Raw genomic sequence first — 18,282 nt, 5'->3', positions numbered from 1 at the left:
GGAGACTGGCCCAGAGTCTGGAGATGAGGATGATGGGGCAGGTCCTGGATCTGCCCCTGAAGCATCAGAGGTGCGGGAGATGGACACCACAATATGTCTAAAAAGGGGGTGTTCACGAGGTCCCAGGATAGGGGAGGTTCCAGAGACAAGCTGACTTATGATAGCGTCGCTCTTAATAGCATAGCTAGTGAGGCTCGCCTGGTGGATGTCCACATCCGGCACACCCCAGGCCACGCGGGGTTCACCTATTATAGGGGTAGCTGTAGGTCTAGAATAGACAGGTTTTATTTAAAGGAGGAAGCCATTTCTTCACCAGTTTCTGTTGTTGAGGTGGAATTCTCCGTCCACTGTTTAATTTTGTTTTCTCTGAATGTTACAGAGACCCCCCGGATGGGAAGAGGCTACTGGAAGCTCAATTCGTCTCTCTTGAAATCAGACAATCCTTTGAGGACTTTCTTCAGAGCCAGGTACCATTGCTGGGCCTTTGTAGCAGTAAGTCAGAGTGGTGGGAGATGCTCAAGAAGAGGGTGGCGAGATTCTTCCGCCAGCTCTCGAGCCTCAGGAGCCTGGACAGGTACCGCCTGTATCAGGGCCTGAGGAGGAAACTCGAGCATCTCGTCTCGACTGGAGGTAGTCGTGAGGACATCTCCAGAGTGAAATCCTTGCTGAAGAGGTGTCAGTATGATAGACACGCATCTTTGGTTTTTGAGAGGGATTACGGGAAATACCGCTCGCCCGACCCTTACAGAAACTGCAAGATGTCAGTGAATGGTTAAGTTGTCACAGGACTGGTTGACAGTACGGGATCCCTGAAAAGGTCCAGATCAGGGATTCTGGAGGTCGTCAGATCCTTCTACTCGCACCTCTTGGGCAGGAAGGATCTAGCTCGGGAGGTGATGTCGGCTTTCCTGGCTGAAACTGTCCCTGAGCCAGGAGTAGACCCCTCTCTTGATGTTTTGACAGAGATGATCAGTGAAGAGGAAGTCAGCCTGGCGATTGAAGGGCTCGCCCTCAAGAAATCACCAGGTCCGGATGGCTTAACATCTGAGTTTTATAAGACCTTTAAGGACGCCTTGGTTCCCCTCTTGACTGAGGTATATAATGAGTGTCTTTCCTCGGGCGCTCTGCTGAAAGGGAACCTCTCAGCAGTAGACCCCGATTTTAGCCCTCCACACTTCCCCATATAGCATTGCATGTACACTACAAAACATCTTTTGTTGCAAAAATCGGCTTTACAGAGAAAAAGATAACTTATATTTTACCTTTGAAAGACCTGTGCAGTTTGACTACTCCAGTCGCCAAATGGGTGTGGTTGAAGAGGAGTATATTCCCCCCCACCCTCGGGAAACGTCTTCTCGGTGTCTTATTTTCAAATCAATCTTACCCCCCCTCATCCGCCCCCTGGCTCGGCCCTACTGTTCACGTCACCTACTCACGTCCGCCTGCTGCCCGCAAATCTTGCTGACCGCGTCTTGCAATCTCGCGCCTGGGCGGTCAGAATCGCTTGTGCTCTGCGCACGGGCATGCACAGATGAAGCGGTGCCGGCCGCAAGGTCCCCGCATTCATCTGCGCATGCGCCACATTACACTGACAACTCGCACTCGGTACGTTGTTTAGGTAACTAATACACAGAGAGGTGCCGTGAGTTACGCAAACAACGTACCTAGTGCGAGTTGTCGGCAGTGTGGCGCATGCGCAGATGAATGCGGGGACCTTGCAGCCGGCACCGCTTCATCTGCGCATGTCCGTGCGCAGAGCACAAGCGATGCTGACCGCGCAGGCGCAAGAATGCCAGACGCGGTCAGGGGCGGTAAGATTGATTTGAAAATAAGACACTGAGAAGACGTTTCCCGAGGATGGGGGGGAATATACTCCTCTTCAACCCCACCCATTTGGCGACTGGAGTTGTCAAACTGCACAGGTCTTTCAAAGGTAAAATATAAGTTATCTTTTTCTCTGTAAAGCTGATTTTTGCGACAAAAGATGTTTTGTAGTGTACATGCAATGCTCTATGGGGAAGTGTGGAGGGCTAAAATCGGGGTCTACTGGTGACAGGTTCCCTTTATGTCAATGAGGAGGTCTGCCCTGATCATTCTGTCAAAGGGTAAGGACCGATCTCGCATTGAGAACTGGCGTCCCATAGCGCTTCTCAATACGGACAGAAAGGCTTTGGCAAAGGTGCTGTTTAATCGGCTGGTGCAATTTTCACCCCGGCTCTTTTCGGGGACCCAGCACTGCTCTGTTCCAGGCCGCAGTACATTTAGTGCTGTGCTTTGTGTTTGAGGCAGTGGAGCAGGGCAGGGCTGGTAACTGGAAGGGGTACTTGCTGTCCTTGGATCAGGCAAAAGCGTTTGATCGGGTTAACCACGAGTACCTCTGGTCTGTCCTTCTGAGGTATGGCCTGCCGGGGGAGTTTGTTGATTGGCTAAAGGTTTTGTACGCAGGGGCAGAAAGAGTTCACAGAGTTTCCCGCTTGTGAACGGTTGGATTGGCCGCCCATTTGAGGTTGGCTCTGTTGTTCGCCAGGGTTGTCCCCTGAGCCCACTACTGTACATGTTCACAATCGACCCATTCCTTAGGAGGGTTGATCGTGGGCCGTTGGTGTGAGTTGGGATGGATCGGGCAGCACCGGAAGCCACTCTTAGAGTGGTAGCGTATTCCAATGATGTCACTGTTTTCGTGTCCTCGGGAGGGGAGGCGCAATGGGTGATGTCAGAGGTTGACCGCTACTCAGATGCTTCTGGGTCCAAGATCCACCGGGATAAGTGTGAGAGTCTCTGGCTGGGAGAGGGAGGTCCAGGCTTTGATCTCCCGGACACTCTTCCAGGGCCCCAAGACTCTGCCAAAGTTCTCGGCATCGAATTTGGCCAGGGGGATTACCCCATGCAAAACTGGGATGGCAGGCTTAAGATCGCCGCCCAGAAGGTGGACCAGTGGAAGGGTTGGTCTTTGACCCTCAGGGAAAGGGTCAACCTGATTAAAACTTACCTGCTCCCATTGCTGATATATCTGGGCAGTGTGTGCATGTTGCCAGAACCCCTCTGGACTCGGGTCTACAGTCTGTTCTTCCAGCTGTTATTGGGGAATAGGCTGAACCTAATCAAGAGGGAGGTTACTTACCGCACGAGGAGACAAGGAGGGTTGTGTATGGTCAACCCTGTGGTGTTCCTAGTGAATACCTTTCTTAAGATCAATGTAGCAAACCTCTGGAAAGAGAGGGCTCCTCCGTGGGTATACTCCTGCAGGGGATGGTTTCGGCCTTTCTTCCAGGAATGGGAGACAGGAGGGCGAGTGAAGGATCTCCGCACACCGCATGGGCATCTTCCGGCTTACGCTACCCCGGTTCTGAAGTCAATTCGCCGGTGGGGTCTGGGAATGTGGGAGATCAGGACCATGTCGAGGAAACTCCTTGACAAAAGGGTTCTGTTGACCCATTTCCAGAAGCCTCTGGCCCTTAGGGATTGCCCAAGTCAGGATCTGAGGGTGGGTTTGAGTTTATTGAATTCTATCCGGATCCCCTTGAAGTTTTGGGACTAGGCGCTGCCTCCATGGAAAGCTGTGTGTGAGGGACAATCTGAAGTGTAGGAGCTCTGAGGAAAGGGGTTGTCCCCGGGAGGAGTGCGGTGGCCTGCTGGAGAGCATGGACCACTTCCTGCTTCATTGTCCCTTTAACACAGAGGTGTACAACCGGGTGGGCGCTTCCATCCATTGGCCCGGGTTGGCCGGTCTCTCCTATGCGGAGTGGGCCTATGGAGCATTCAGAGGCCTGGGTGGCCGGGACCGCTGCACGTTATTTCTAGTCAGCCTAGTGGTCAGGTACCACACGTGGAACGCACGGTGCTTAGTATCGACGCAGCGTAAAATCCTCCCGGTGGATGAGGTGGTTAGGAACATTCTGGGTGACCTGGTGAAGGTGCGCTCTCTGGAGTATGAGAGGCGGGGCATGGGGAGGGCCTCTCTCCTTTGGAGGGGCTTCTCCTTTAGTGTCCCTTAGTCTGTCATCTCCTCTCCTGGTGTTGGGCTGATGCTGACACAGTAGATTTTTGTTTTGTGTTCTGGGCATGAAGTGATGTAGAGCTGCAGGCACCGAACCTGGGCTTTATGTGGTATTGATTGATGATGTTCAGACTTTATTTGTATTATGGTTTCTTTGTTATGTTGTAAATACTGTATATATTGTATATATTGTATATAGTTGGTTTTGGGACACAGTGTTAGGTTGGGAGGGGGGTGATGGTGGTGGGGTTACGAACTGACCTGGGGGGAAGGGGAGGGTGCGGGCGAGGGATCTAGTTTAGTGTAGTGTTATGTGTATTCTGTGTTTGTTATTGTATATATTTAAAAAAAAATGGGTGTGGGTTGGTTTGTTATTAGAGGGTATGGGGTGGGTTTATGTATATTTATAGTCATTTATGGTTATTTGTGGGTGTGGATTGTCTTTGTTTATTGGTTTGGTTTAGGTTGTGTTAATCGGTTGGGGGGGGGGGGGGGTTGTGGTATTTGGTGTTTATTCATTTTGGTGTATTATAAGTTATTGTTTTTTGCTAGGAGTGAATGTGGCTGGACCAGCAGGTAAGATATTGTATATATTGTATATTATGTTTGGTTTGTATTGTTATGTTTTTTATTTTTATATAAAATAAAAGATCTACAGGATATAACTCAGGATCAGTACAGGAAAATTAAAAAGATTTGTCACAAATAAAAACACTTAATAACCAGCCACTAATGACTAGAGATAAATCAAAGCTCATTTTAGTTGGCGATTGTGCTGATGACAGATATGTGCTGTGTTTTGCTCAGGATCCTCCTCCTGATCAGGTTTTTAAAAGTCCTCCTGATCTCCTTAGTCCTGAGGCAGTAGATAATGGGGTTGGCCATATGCGGTACAAAGGTATAGAGGCAGAGGATCAGGACGTTGATGTCTTCATCGAGGATTAGTTGGAACTGGTTGGCCACATACACAAATATCCGTGGGACAAAGTACAAGCCAATGATCACCAAGTGCGTGGCGCAGGTGTAGAACGCCCTCCGATGGCCGTCACTGTGATTCTGGGAGATGACCACCTTGATAATCATTCCATAGGAGAAGAGGATGAAAGCCAATGGAAGTAGTAAAACAAACATGGCGATGCCAAAGATGGTGCGCTTGAGGGCCGTAACATCTTCACAGGACAAGGCCAGGACCCCAGTGTTGGTGCAGAAGCAGCTCCGGATTGTATTTTTCCCACAGAAGGTAACGCTCGAGTCCAGGAGAGCGATGATCAAGGCGATCACAGCTGTGAGCAACCAGAAGAAGCAGCAGAGGAGGATGGTCCGCCGGTTGTTGATTATGGAGAAATATCTCAGAGGTTTGCAGATGGCAACATATCGGTCAATGGCCATCAATAGGAAGATGTATGAATCAAAACTTCCCAGGAAATGAGCACAGAATACCTGGAAAATACATCCGGCAAATGAGATGGATCCATCATTAAACCAGTACTTGGCAATGATCTTTGGTAAAGTCACCGTGTCGAAGAGAAGATCAGAAATGGCCAGGTTGAGGATGATGACGTACATGGGCTGGTAAAGCCGGCGATTGCAAACGATCAAAGCGATGACCGTACCATTGGCGAAGAAGGAGACGAGGTAGACCAGGAACAACCCAATGGAGATTGGAGTATCAAACCGCTCCAGTCCTGGGAACCCAAGGAGAATAAATCCAGTCTGATTCGCCATGGAAGGAGGGGAACCTGAGGGAAGCCTGAAATATCCAGAAGATAGAAGATCACTACATATTCATGGGGCAATGACCATCACACAGCACAACACGGGGGGGGAGAACATCCCAGATTTCTTTCTCAACCTCCCTCCCGGGGGATTGATTATAGACCAGTCAAAGAGTTAGGACAAATCATCTTTAAGGCAGAGTATCTGAGAGTTTCTGAAACATGGAGTTCACTTCTAATATCCCTGGTGGTCTAGGATGAGTACTGGTTCATGTCTAATATCCCTGGTGGTCTAGGATGAGTACTGGTTCATTTCTAATACCCCTGGTGGTCTAGGATGAGTACTGGTTCATTTCTAATACCCCTGGTGGTCTAGGGTGAGTACTGGTTCATTTCTAATACCCCTGGTGATCTAGGATTAGTAATGGTTCATTTCTAATAACCCTGGTGGTCTAGGATGAGTACTGGTTCATTTCTAATAACCCTGGTGGTCTAGGGTGAGTACTGGTTCATTTCTAATACCCCTGGTGGTCTAGGATGAGTACTGGTTCATTTCTAATACCCCTGGTGATCTAGGATGAGTACTGGTTCATTTCTAATACCCCTGGTGATCTAGGATTAGTACTGGTTCATTTCTAATACCCCTGGTGATCTAGGATGAGTACTGGTTCATTTCTAATACCCCTGGTGATCTAGGATTAGTACTGGTTCATTTCTAATACCCCTGGTGGTCTAGGATGAGTACTGGTTCATTTCTAATACCCCTGGTGATCTAGGATGAGTACTGGTTCATTTCTAATACCCCTGGTGATCTAGGATTAGTACTGGTTCATTTCTAATACCCCTGGTGATCTAGGATGAGTACTGGTTCATTTCTAATACCCCTGGTGATCTAGGATTAGTACTGGTTCATTTCTAATACCCCTGGTGATCTAGGATGAGTACTGGTTCATTTCTAATACCCCTGGTGATCTAGGATTAGTACTGGTTCATTTCTAATACCCCTGGTGATCTAGGATGAGTACTGGTTCATTTCTAATACCCCTGGTGGTCTAGGATGAGTACTGGTTCATTTCTAATAACCCTGGTGATCTAGGATTAGTAATGGTTCATTTCTAATAACCCTGGTGGTCTAGGATGAGTACTGGTTCATTTCTAATAACCCTGGTGGTCTAGGGTGAGTACTGGTTCACTTCTAATACCCCTGGTGGTCTAGGATGAGTACTGGTTCATTTCTAATAACCCTGGTGGTCTAGGATGAGTACTGGTTCACTTCTAATACCCCTGGTGGTCTAGGATGAGTACTGGTTCATTTCTAATAACCCTGGTGGTCTAGGGTGAGTACTGGTTCACTTCTAATACCCCTGGTGGTCTAGGATGAGTACTGGTTCATTTCTAATAACCCTGGTGGTCTAGGATGAGTACTGGTTCACTTCTAATACCCCTGGTGGTCTAGGATGAGTACTGGTTCACTTCAAAATCCCTTGTTGGTCTAGGATGAGTACTGGTTTATGTCTAATATCCCTGGTGGTCTAGGATAAGTACTGGTTCACGTCTAATATCCCTGATTGTCTAGGATGAGTATTGGTTCACATGTTATATTCCTGGTGGTCTAGAATGAGTACTGGTTCACATGTTATATCCCTGGTGGTCTAGGATGAGTACTGGTTCACATGTTATATCCCTGGTGGTCTAGAATGAGTACTGGTTCACATGTTATATCCCTGGTGGTCTAGGATGAGTACTGGTTCACATGTTATATCCCTGGTGGTCTAGAATGAGTACTGGTTCACATGTTATATCCCTGGTAGTCTAGGATGAGTATTGGTTCACATGTTATATCCCTGGTAGTCTAGGATGAGTATTGGTTCACATGTTATATCCCTGGTGGTCTAGGATGAGTATTGGTTCACATGTTATATCCCTGGTGGTCTAGGGTGAGTACTGGCTCACATGTTATATCCCTGGTGGTCTAGGGTGAGTACTGGTTCACATGTTATATCCCTGGTGGTCTAGGATGAGTAGTGCTTCACCACTAATAACCCTGATGGTGTATTGTGGGTAACAGGTTTGCTTTTATTGTCCCTGGGGGTCTAGAGTAGTGCCATAACCCCTTCATTATGCATATACAGATCTTCATATAAGTAAAATTGGGTCCTCTTACCTTTACCTCCCACGTGGCGCGGCTGTCTCTGGCACACAATGCGGGCAGCTCCTGGGGGTTACTCCATCCATGACCGAGAGCACAATGTATATCTGTAGGACGTAATGTACACATGACATTCTGGTTACTATGTGCGGCCATCCACCTCCTGACGTCATATCGTTGTATTTCTTCACGTGTTATCTCCAGTATTATGATCGCGCTACCATTAAGTCACATACATGTCCGGCATCACCAGATTTATAACTTCCTCATAGTGACTTCCCCATCGGAGGGTGGACCTGCCCAGAATAACAACGGACTCACCTGAGCGCGATATCAGCCCATTACCTGCCCGGATATCAGATATGAGCAGGGAACCATAGGTTCAATACATTGTGCATAAATAATATGGCTACACAGTGCACAAATAATACAACCCCAGAACCAGGCTCCATACACCGAAACTGGGCTCCATACAGAAATATAGCACCAGAATCAGCTTCACCTAGAAATATAGCACCAGAACTAAACTCAGTACAAAAATAGACCACCAGAAGCAAACTTAGTACATAAATACAACACCAGAACCGAGTTTACTACATGAATTCAGCACTAGAACCAAGCTTAGTACATAAATACTGAACCAGCTTCACTCAGGAATATAGCACCAGAACTGAGCTCAGTACAGAAATAAAGCACCAGAATGTGCATCAATTAGAAATATAGCACCAGAACTGAGCTCAGTATGGAAATAGAGCATCAGAACCAGCTTTAAATAGAAATATAGTGCCAGAACTAAGCTCAGTACAGAAATAGAGCACTAGAACCAAGCTTAGTACATGAATACAGCATTAGAACCAAGCTTAGTACATGAATACAGCATTAGAACCAAGTTTTCTACATGAATTCAGCACTAGAACCAAGCTTAGTACATAAATACAGCACCAGAACCAGCTTCACTCAGAAATTTAGCACCAGAACTGAGCTCAGTACGGAAATAAAGCACCAGAACCTGCTTCAATAAGAAATATAGCACCAGAACTGAGCTCAGTACAGAAATAAAGCACCAGAACCTTCTTCAATTAGAAATATAGTGCCAGAACTAAGCTCAGTACAGAAATAGAGCACTAGAACCAAGCTTAGTACATAAATACAGCATTAGAACCAAGCTTAGTACATAAATACAGCACCACAACTGAGCCTACTAAATGAATACAACATCCGAACCATGTTTAGTACATACAGCACCGGAATTGAGCTTACTACATGAATACAGACTTAGGACTGAGCTAGCACATAGAAGCAGTACCAGAACCAATCTCATTGCATAAATACAAACCCAGGCTTCATACAGAAATACAGCACCAGAACTAGCTTCACTTACAGAACTAAGTTCAGTACAAAAATAGACCACCAGAAGGAAGTTTAGTAGAAATACTAAATACTACTTAGCACTAAATACTAAATACAACACCAGAACCAAGCTTACTACATGAATTCAGCATTAGAACCAAGCTTAGAACATAGATGCAGCACCACAACCGAGCCTTCAAAATAAATACAGCATCAGAACCATGTTTAGTACATAAATACAGCACCAGAACCAAGCTTTGCACATGAATACTGCACTAGAAGTCAGCTTACTACATAGATAGAGCAATAGACCCAAGCTTTGCGCATGGTACCAGAACTAAGCACAGTATATAAATACAGCACCAGACCAGGGTTCTGTGTATACATTCAGCAGTAGAATTGAGCTGTGTAGAGAAATAGAGCAATATGTGTAAGAAGAAACAACATAAAATAATCAGATGCTACAGCGCCCTATAGTTCTCGGATAATATTCTTATACAGTAATAAACCCGCCATATAGTGCTCATATAATACCGCCATACAACAGCAAATACAATAATCACAGCGCAGTACTACTGGAGCATTCAGAGCCCTATAGATATTGTATACAATGTACAGGTCAGACCTCCGCCATCAGCCCTGGCACATCACACCACGCAGGCCACAGCCGCTGTTGGCGCCATTCTGACCTTTAACCCCTAATTGCTCAGTAAATTCTATAATAATGAAACATAGTAAGTTAAACATTCACCATCCTGCGGCTTTATGGCTGGGAATCGGCTACTGACGCTGGTGTGGGCGCGGGGCTGGCACAGGTTTTATGGCCGCCCCAGACAATAAACAATCACTATTTATTGACCCCCCGGGGGGTGACGTAAGAAGTCACATCAATTAAAATAAAAATGACCCCCACCCCCCTTCTCCTACCTGAAAAATAAACATTCAACACATAAGACTTCTGCTGATGTTAGTTATCTACTGTACCTTGAGAACATTGGTTGGCACTGTGTATAGGAGATCATTGGTTGGCACTGTGTATAGAAGGACATTGGTTGGCACTGTGTATAGAAGATCATTGGTTGGCATTGTGTATAGGAGATCATTGGTTGGCACTGTGTATAGAAGGACATTGGTTGGCACTGTGTATAGGAGAACATTGGTTGGCACTGTGTATAGAAGGACATTGGTTGGCACTGTGTATAGAAGGACATTGGTTGGCACTGTGTATAGAAGAACATTGGTTGGCACTGTGTATAGGAGAACATTGGTTGGCACTGTGTATAGAAGAACATTGGATGGCACTGTGTATAGGAGATCATTGGTTGGCACTGTGTATAGAAGAACATTGGATGGCACTGTGTATAGGAGATCATTGGTTGGCACTGTGTATAGGAGATCATTGGATGGCACTGTGTATAGAAGAACATTGGTTGGCACTGTGTATAGAAGAACATTGGTTGGCACTGTGTATAGGAGAACATTGGTTGGCACTGTGTATAGGAGATCATTGGATGGCACTGTGTATAGAAGAACATTGGTTGGCACTGTGTATAGGAGATCATTGGTTGGCACTGTGTATAGGAGATCATTTGTTGGCACTGTGTATAGAAGAACATTGGTTGGCACTGTGTATAGAAGAACATTGGTTGGCACTGTGTATAGGAGATCATTGGTTGGCACTGTGTATAGGAGATCATTTGTTGGCACTGTGTATAGGAGATCATTTGTTGGCACTGTGTATAGAAGAACATTGGTTGGCACTGTGTATAGAAGGACATTGGTTGGCACTGTGTATAGGAGATAAATGGTTGGCACTGTGTATAGAAGATCAATGGCTGGCACTGTGTATAGAAGAACATTGGTTGGCACTGTGTATAGAAGGACATTGGTTGGCACTGTGTATAGGAGATAAATGGTTGGCACTGTGTATAGAAGATCAATGGCTGGCACTGTGTATAGGAGAACATTGGTTGGCACTGTGTATAGGAGAACATTGGTTGGCACTGTGTATAGGAGAACATTGGTTGGCACTGTACATAGGAGATCATTGGTTGGCACTGTGTATAGAAGAACATTGGATGGCACTGTGTATAGGAGATCATTGGTTGGCACTGTGTATAGGAGATCATTGGATGGCACTGTGTATAGAAGAACATTGGTTGGCACTGTGTATAGAAGAACATTGGTTGGCACTGTGTATAGGAGAACATTGGTTGGCACTGTGTATAGGAGATCATTGGATGGCACTGTGTATAGAAGAACATTGGTTGGCACTGTGTATAGGAGATCATTGGTTGGCACTGTGTATAGGAGATCATTTGTTGGCACTGTGTATAGGAGATCATTTGTTGGCACTGTGTATAGAAGAACATTGGTTGGCACTGTGTATAGAAGAACATTGGTTGGCACTGTGTATAGGAGATCATTGGTTGGCACTGTGTATAGGAGATCATTTGTTGGCACTGTGTATAGGAGAACATTGGTTGGCACTGTGTATAGGAGATCATTTGTTGGCACTGTGTATAGGAGATCATTTGTTGGCACTGTGTATAGAAGAACATTGGTTGGCACTGTGTATAGAAGGACATTGGTTGGCACTGTGTATAGGAGATAAATGGTTGGCACTGTGTATAGAAGATCAATGGCTGGCACTGTGTATAGAAGAACATTGGTTGGCACTGTGTATAGAAGGACATTGGTTGGCACTGTGTATAGGAGATAAATGGTTGGCACTGTGTATAGAAGATCAATGGCTGGCACTGTGTATAGGAGAACATTGGTTGGCACTGTGTATAGAAGAACATTGGTTGGCACTGTGTATAGGAGAACATTGGTTGGCACTGTGTATAGGAGATCATTTGTTGGCACTGTGTATAGGAGATCATTGGTTGGCATTGTGTATAGGAGATCATTGGTTGGCACTGTACATAGGAGAACATTGGTTGGCACTGTGTATAGGAGAACATTGGTTGGCACTGTGTATAGGAGAACATTGGTTGGCACTGTGTATAGAAGAACATTGGTTGGCACTGTGTATAGAAGGACATTGGTTGGCACTGTGTATAGGAGATCAATGGTTGGCACTGTGTATAGGAGATCATTGGTTGGCACTGTGTATAAGAGATCTTTGGTTGGCACTGTGTATAGGAGATCGTTGGATGGCACTATACATAGAAGAACATTAGTTGGCACTTTGTATAGCAGATCAATGGTTGGCATTATGTATAGAAGATCAATGGTTGGCACTGTGTATAGGAGATTATTGGTTGGCACTGTGTATAGAAGAACAACTGTTGGCCCTTTGTATAGGAGATAAATAGTTGGCAATCATTGGTTGGCACTGTACATAGGAGAACATTGGTTGGCACTGTGTATAGAAGAACATTGGTTGGCACTGTGTATAGAAGAACATTGGTTGGCACTGTGTATAGAAGAACATTGGTTGGCACTGTGTATAGAAGAACATTGGTTGGCACTGTGTATAGGAGAACATTGGTTGGCACTGTGTATAGGAGAACATTGGTTGGCACTGTGTATAGGAGATCATTGGTTGGCATTGTATAAAGTAGAACATTGGTTGGCACGGTGTATAGGAGAACATTGGTTGGCACTGTGTATAGAAGAACATTGGTTGGCACTGTGTATAGGAGAACATTGGTTGGCACTGTACATAGGAGAACATTGGTTGGCACTGTACATAGGAGAACATTGGTTGGCACTGTACATAGGAGAACATTGGTTGGCACTGTGTATAGGAGAACATTGGTTGGCACTGTGTATAGGAGAACATTGGTTGGCACTGTACATAGGAGAACATTGGTTGGCACTGTACATAGGAGAACATTGGTTGGCACTGTACATAGGAGAACATTTGTTGGCACTGTGTATAGGAGATCATTGGTTGGCACTGTGTATAGGAGATCATTGGTTGGCACTGTGTATAGGAGAACATTGGTTGGCACTGTGTATAGAAGAACATTGGTTGGCACTGTGTATAGAAGGACATTGGTTGGCACTGTGTATAGGAGATAAATGGTTGGCACTGTGTATAGGAGATCAATGGTTGGCACTGTGTATAGGAGATCATTGGTTGGCACTGTGTATAAGAGATCTTTGGTTGGCACTGTGTATAGGAGATCGTTGGATGGCACTATACATAGAAGAACATTAGTTGGCACTTTGTATAGCAGATCAATGGTTGGCATTATGTATAGAAGATCAATGGTTGGCACTGTGTATAGGAGATTATTGGTTGGCACTGTGTATAGAAGAACAACTGTTGGCCCTTTGTATAGGAGATAAATAGTTGGCAATCATTGGTTGGCACTGTACATAGGAGAACATTGGTTGGCACTGTGTATAGAAGAACATTGGTTGGCACTGTGTATAGAAGAACATTGGTTGGCACTGTGTATAGGAGAACATTGGTTGGCACTGTGTATAGGAGAACATTGGTTGGCACTGTGTATAGGAGATCATTGGTTGGCATTGTATAAAGTAGAACATTGGTTGGCACGGTGTATAGGAGAACATTGGTTGGCACTGTGTATAGAAGAACATTGGTTGGCACTGTGTATAGGAGAACATTGGTTGGCACTGTGTATAGGAGATCATTGGTTGGCACTGTACATAGGAGAACATTGGTTGGCACTGTGTATAGGAGAACATTGGTTGGCACTGTGTATAGGAGAACATTGGTTGGCACTGTACATAGGAGAACATTGGTTGGCACTGTACATAGGAGAACATTGGTTGGCACTGTACATAGGAGAACATTGGTTGGCACTGTACATAGGAGAACATTGGTTGGCACTGTACATAGGAGAACATTGGTTGGCACTGTACATAGGAGAACATTGGTTGGCACTGTGTATAGATGATCATTGGGTGTCACTAGATCTAATAAAGTTTATGGAATACAATTTGTTACTATGTATAGCTGGATTATTGTGCTACTATTTATAGTAATCTGAGGAAGTAGATAGTGGAAGCGGGAAGCCTGGCACACCCCTGGGAAAACCCCAATGCAATGGGCACATCATCACCTATTGTAGAATTATGTCTGGCCATGACTAAAGAGGAACACTGCCTGACACTGAGAATGGGGACACGCTGCCTGTCACTGACTATAGGGGAACACTGCTTGGCACTGGCTATAGGGGAACACTGCCTGGCACTGGCTAAAGGAGAACACTGCCTGGCACTGACTACAGGGGAACACTGCCTGGCCCTGACTATAGGGGAACACTGCCTGGCACTGACTATAGGGGAACACTGCCTGGCACTGACTATAGGGGAACACTGCCTGGCACTGACTATAGGGGAACACTGCCTGGCACTGACTATAGGAGAACACTGCCTGGCCCTGACTATAGGGGAACACTGCCTGGCACTGACTATAGGGGAACACTGCCTGGCACTGACTATAGAGGAACACTGGCTATAGGAGAACACTACCTGGCCCCGACTACAGGGGAACACTACCTTGCACTGACTATAGAGGAACACTGGCTGGCATTGACTATAGTAGAACATAACTTAGCACTAAGCATAGGAGAACATTGTCTGGTACTGACTATAGGAGAACACTGCCTGGCACTGACTCTAGGAGAACAATGCCTGGCACTGACTATAGGGAAACACTGGCTGGCATTGACTATAGTAGAACATAACTTAGCACTAAGCATAGGAGAACATTGTCTGGTACTGACTATAGGAGAACAATGCCTGGCACTGACTATAGGGGAACACTGCCTGGCACTGACTATAGGGGAACACTGCCTGGCACTGACTATAGGGAAAACCCTGCCTGGAACTGTCTATAGGGGAACACTGCCTGTCACTGACTATAGGAGAACACTGCCTGTCACTGACTATAGGAGAACACTGCCTGGCACTAACTATAGGAGAACACTGCCTGACACTGGCTATAGGAGAACACTGCCTGGCACTGACTATAGGGGAACACTGCCTGGCCCTGACTATAGGGAAAACCCTGCCTGGAACTGACTATAGGGGAACCCTGCCTGGAACTGTCTATAGGGGAACACTGCCTGTCACTGACTATAGGAGAACACTGCCTGGCACTAACTATAGGAGAACACTGCCTGACACTGGCTATAGGAGAACACTGCCTGGCACTGACTATAGGGGAACACTGCCTGGCCCTGACTATAGGGGAACACTGCCTGGCACTGACTATAGGGAAACACTGCCTGGCACTGACTATAGGGAAACACTGCCTGGCACTGACTATAGGGAAACACTGCCTGGCACTGACTATAGGGGAACACTGCCTGGCACTGACTATAGGGAAACACTGCCTGGCACTGACTATAGGGAAACACTGCCTGGCACTGACTATAGGGAAACACTGCCTGGCACTGACTATAGGGAAACACTGCCTGGCACTGACTATAGGGAAACACTGCCTGGCACTGACTATAGGGAAACACTGCCTGGCACTGACTATAGGGAAACACTGCCTGGCACTGACTATAGGGAAACACTGCCTGGCACTGACTATAGGGGAACACTGCCTGGCACTAACTATAGGGGAACACTGCCTGGCACTGACTATAGGGGAACACTGCCTGGCACTGACTATAGGGGAACACTGCCTGGCACTGACTATAGGGGAACACTGCCTGGCACTGATTATAGGAGAACACTGCCTGGCACTGACTATAGGGGAACACTGCCTGGCACTGACTATAGGGGAACACTGCCTGGCACTGACTATAGGGGAACACTGCCTGGCACTGACTATAGGAGAACACTGCCTGGCACTGATTATAGGAGAACACTGCGTGGCACTGACTATTGGAGAACACTGCCTGGCACTGATTATAGGAGAACACTGCCTGGCACTGATTATAGGAGAACACTGCCTGGCACTGATTGTAGGAGAACACTGCCTGGCACTGATTATAGGAGAACACTGCCTGGCACTGACTATAGGGGAACACTGCCTGGCACTGACCATGTGTTGTTGGGTGTAAAACTATTTCATACAGTTCCCTAAATCACAATGTATTACCCTTCAATATGTGACAGGAGGTGCTGGCCGGATCATGTATGACTCTATGTGTGCACATATAATACCGCAATACTGATCTCTATAATACCGCTACCCTGTGGGTGATGGGAGGTGCTGGCCGGATCATGTATGACTCCGTGTGTGCACATATAATACCGCAATACTGCTCTCTATAATACGGCTGCCCTGTGAGTGATGGGAGGTGTTGGCCGGATCATGTATGACTCTGTGTGTGCACATATAATACCGCAATACTGATCTCTATAATACCGCTACCCTGTGAGTGATGGGAGGTGCTGGCCGGATCATGTATGACTCCGTGTGTGCACATATAATACCGCAATACTGGTCTCTATAATACCGCTACCCTGTGAGTGACAGGAGGTGCTGGCAGGATCATGTATGACTCCGTGTGTGCACATATAATACCGCAATATTGGTCTCTATAATACCGCTACCCTGTGAGTGATGGGAGGTGCTGGCCGGATCATGGATGGCTCTGTGTGTGCACATATAATACCGCAATACTGGTCTCTATAATACCGCTACCCTGTGAGTGACAGGAGGTGCTGGCCGGATCATGTATGACTCCGTGTGTGCACATATAATACCGCAATACTGGTCTCTATAATACCGCTACCCTGTGAGTGATGGGAGGTGCTGGCCGGATCATGGATGGCTCCATGTGTGCACATATAATACCGCAATACTGATCTCTATAATACCGCTACCCTGTGAGTGACAGGAGGTGCTGGCCGGATCATGTATGACTCCGTGTGTGCACATATAATACCGCAATACTGATCTCTATAATACCGCTACCCTGTGAGTGATGGGAGGTGCTGGCCGGATCATGTATGACTCCGTGTGTGCACATATAATACCGCAATACTGGTCTCTATAATACCGCTACCCTGTGAGTGACAGGAGGTGCTGGCAGGATCATGTATGACTCCGTGTGTGCACATATAATACCGCAATATTGGTCTCTATAATACCGCTACCCTGTGAGTGATGGGAGGTGCTGGCCGGATCATGGATGGCTCTGTGTGTGCACATATAATACCGCAATACTGGTCTCTATAATACCGCTACCCTGTGAGTGACAGGAGGTGCTGGCCGGATCATGTATGACTCCGTGTGTGCACATATAATACCGCAATACTGGTCTCTATAATACCGCTACCCTGTGAGTGATGGGAGGTGCTGGCCGGATCATGTATGACTCTGTGTGTGCACATATAATACCGCAATACTGATCTCTATAATACCGCTACCCTGTGAGTGATGGGAGGTGCTGGCCGGATCATGTATGACTCCGTGTGTGCACATATAATACCGCAATACTGGTCTCTATAATACCGCTACCCTGTGAGTGACAGGAGGTGCTGGCAGGATCATGTATGACTCCGTGTGTGCACATATAATACCGCAATATTGGTCTCTATAATACCGCTACCCTGTGAGTGATGGGAGGTGCTGGCCGGATCATGGATGGCTCTGTGTGTGCACATATAATACCGCAATACTGGTCTCTATAATACCGCTACCCTGTGAGTGACAGGAGGTGCTGGCCGGATCATGTATGACTCCGTGTGTGCACATATAATACCGCAATACTGGTCTCTATAATACCGCTACCCTGTGAGTGATGGGAGGTGCTGGCCGGATCATGGATGGCTCCATGTGTGCACATATAATACCGCAATACTGATCTCTATAATACCGCTACCCTGTGAGTGACAGGAGGTGCTGGCCGGATCATGTATGACTCCGTGTGTGCACATATAATACCGCAATACTGATCTCTATAATACCGCTACCCTGTGAGTGATGGGAGGTGCTGGCCGGATCATGTATGACTCCGTGTGTGCACATATAATACCGCAATACTGGTCTCTATAATACCGCTACCCTGTGAGTGACAGGAGGTGCTGGCAGGATCATGTATGACTCCGTGTGTGCACATATAATACCGCAATATTGGTCTCTATAATACCGCTACCCTGTGAGTGATGGGAGGTGCTGGCCG

General features: G+C 46.5%; 1 protein-coding gene across 1 annotated transcript in view; it reads right to left on the bottom strand.

The window, feature by feature from the left end:
- Positions 1-4,756: 4,756 nt before the first annotated feature.
- LOC140116418 (olfactory receptor 2AP1-like) overlaps positions 4,757-18,282 on the bottom strand; it is a 42,456-nt gene continuing 28,930 nt past the window's right edge. The window contains exons 2-3 of the mRNA XM_072132948.1: positions 7,877-7,968; positions 4,757-5,747 (exon numbers count right to left, since the gene is read on the bottom strand). Of these exons, the coding sequence (XP_071989049.1) occupies positions 4,757-5,722 (966 nt within the window). The 5' untranslated portion in view covers positions 5,723-5,747; positions 7,877-7,968. The remainder of the gene's footprint in view (positions 5,748-7,876; positions 7,969-18,282) is intronic.

The sequence above is a fragment of the Engystomops pustulosus genome, chromosome 2, assembly GCF_040894005.1.
Source record: "Engystomops pustulosus chromosome 2, aEngPut4.maternal, whole genome shotgun sequence".
Taxonomy (NCBI): domain Eukaryota; kingdom Metazoa; phylum Chordata; class Amphibia; order Anura; family Leptodactylidae; genus Engystomops; species Engystomops pustulosus.
The sequence above is the reverse complement of the archived record's forward strand: the minus strand, read 5'-3'. Positions and strand labels throughout refer to the sequence as shown.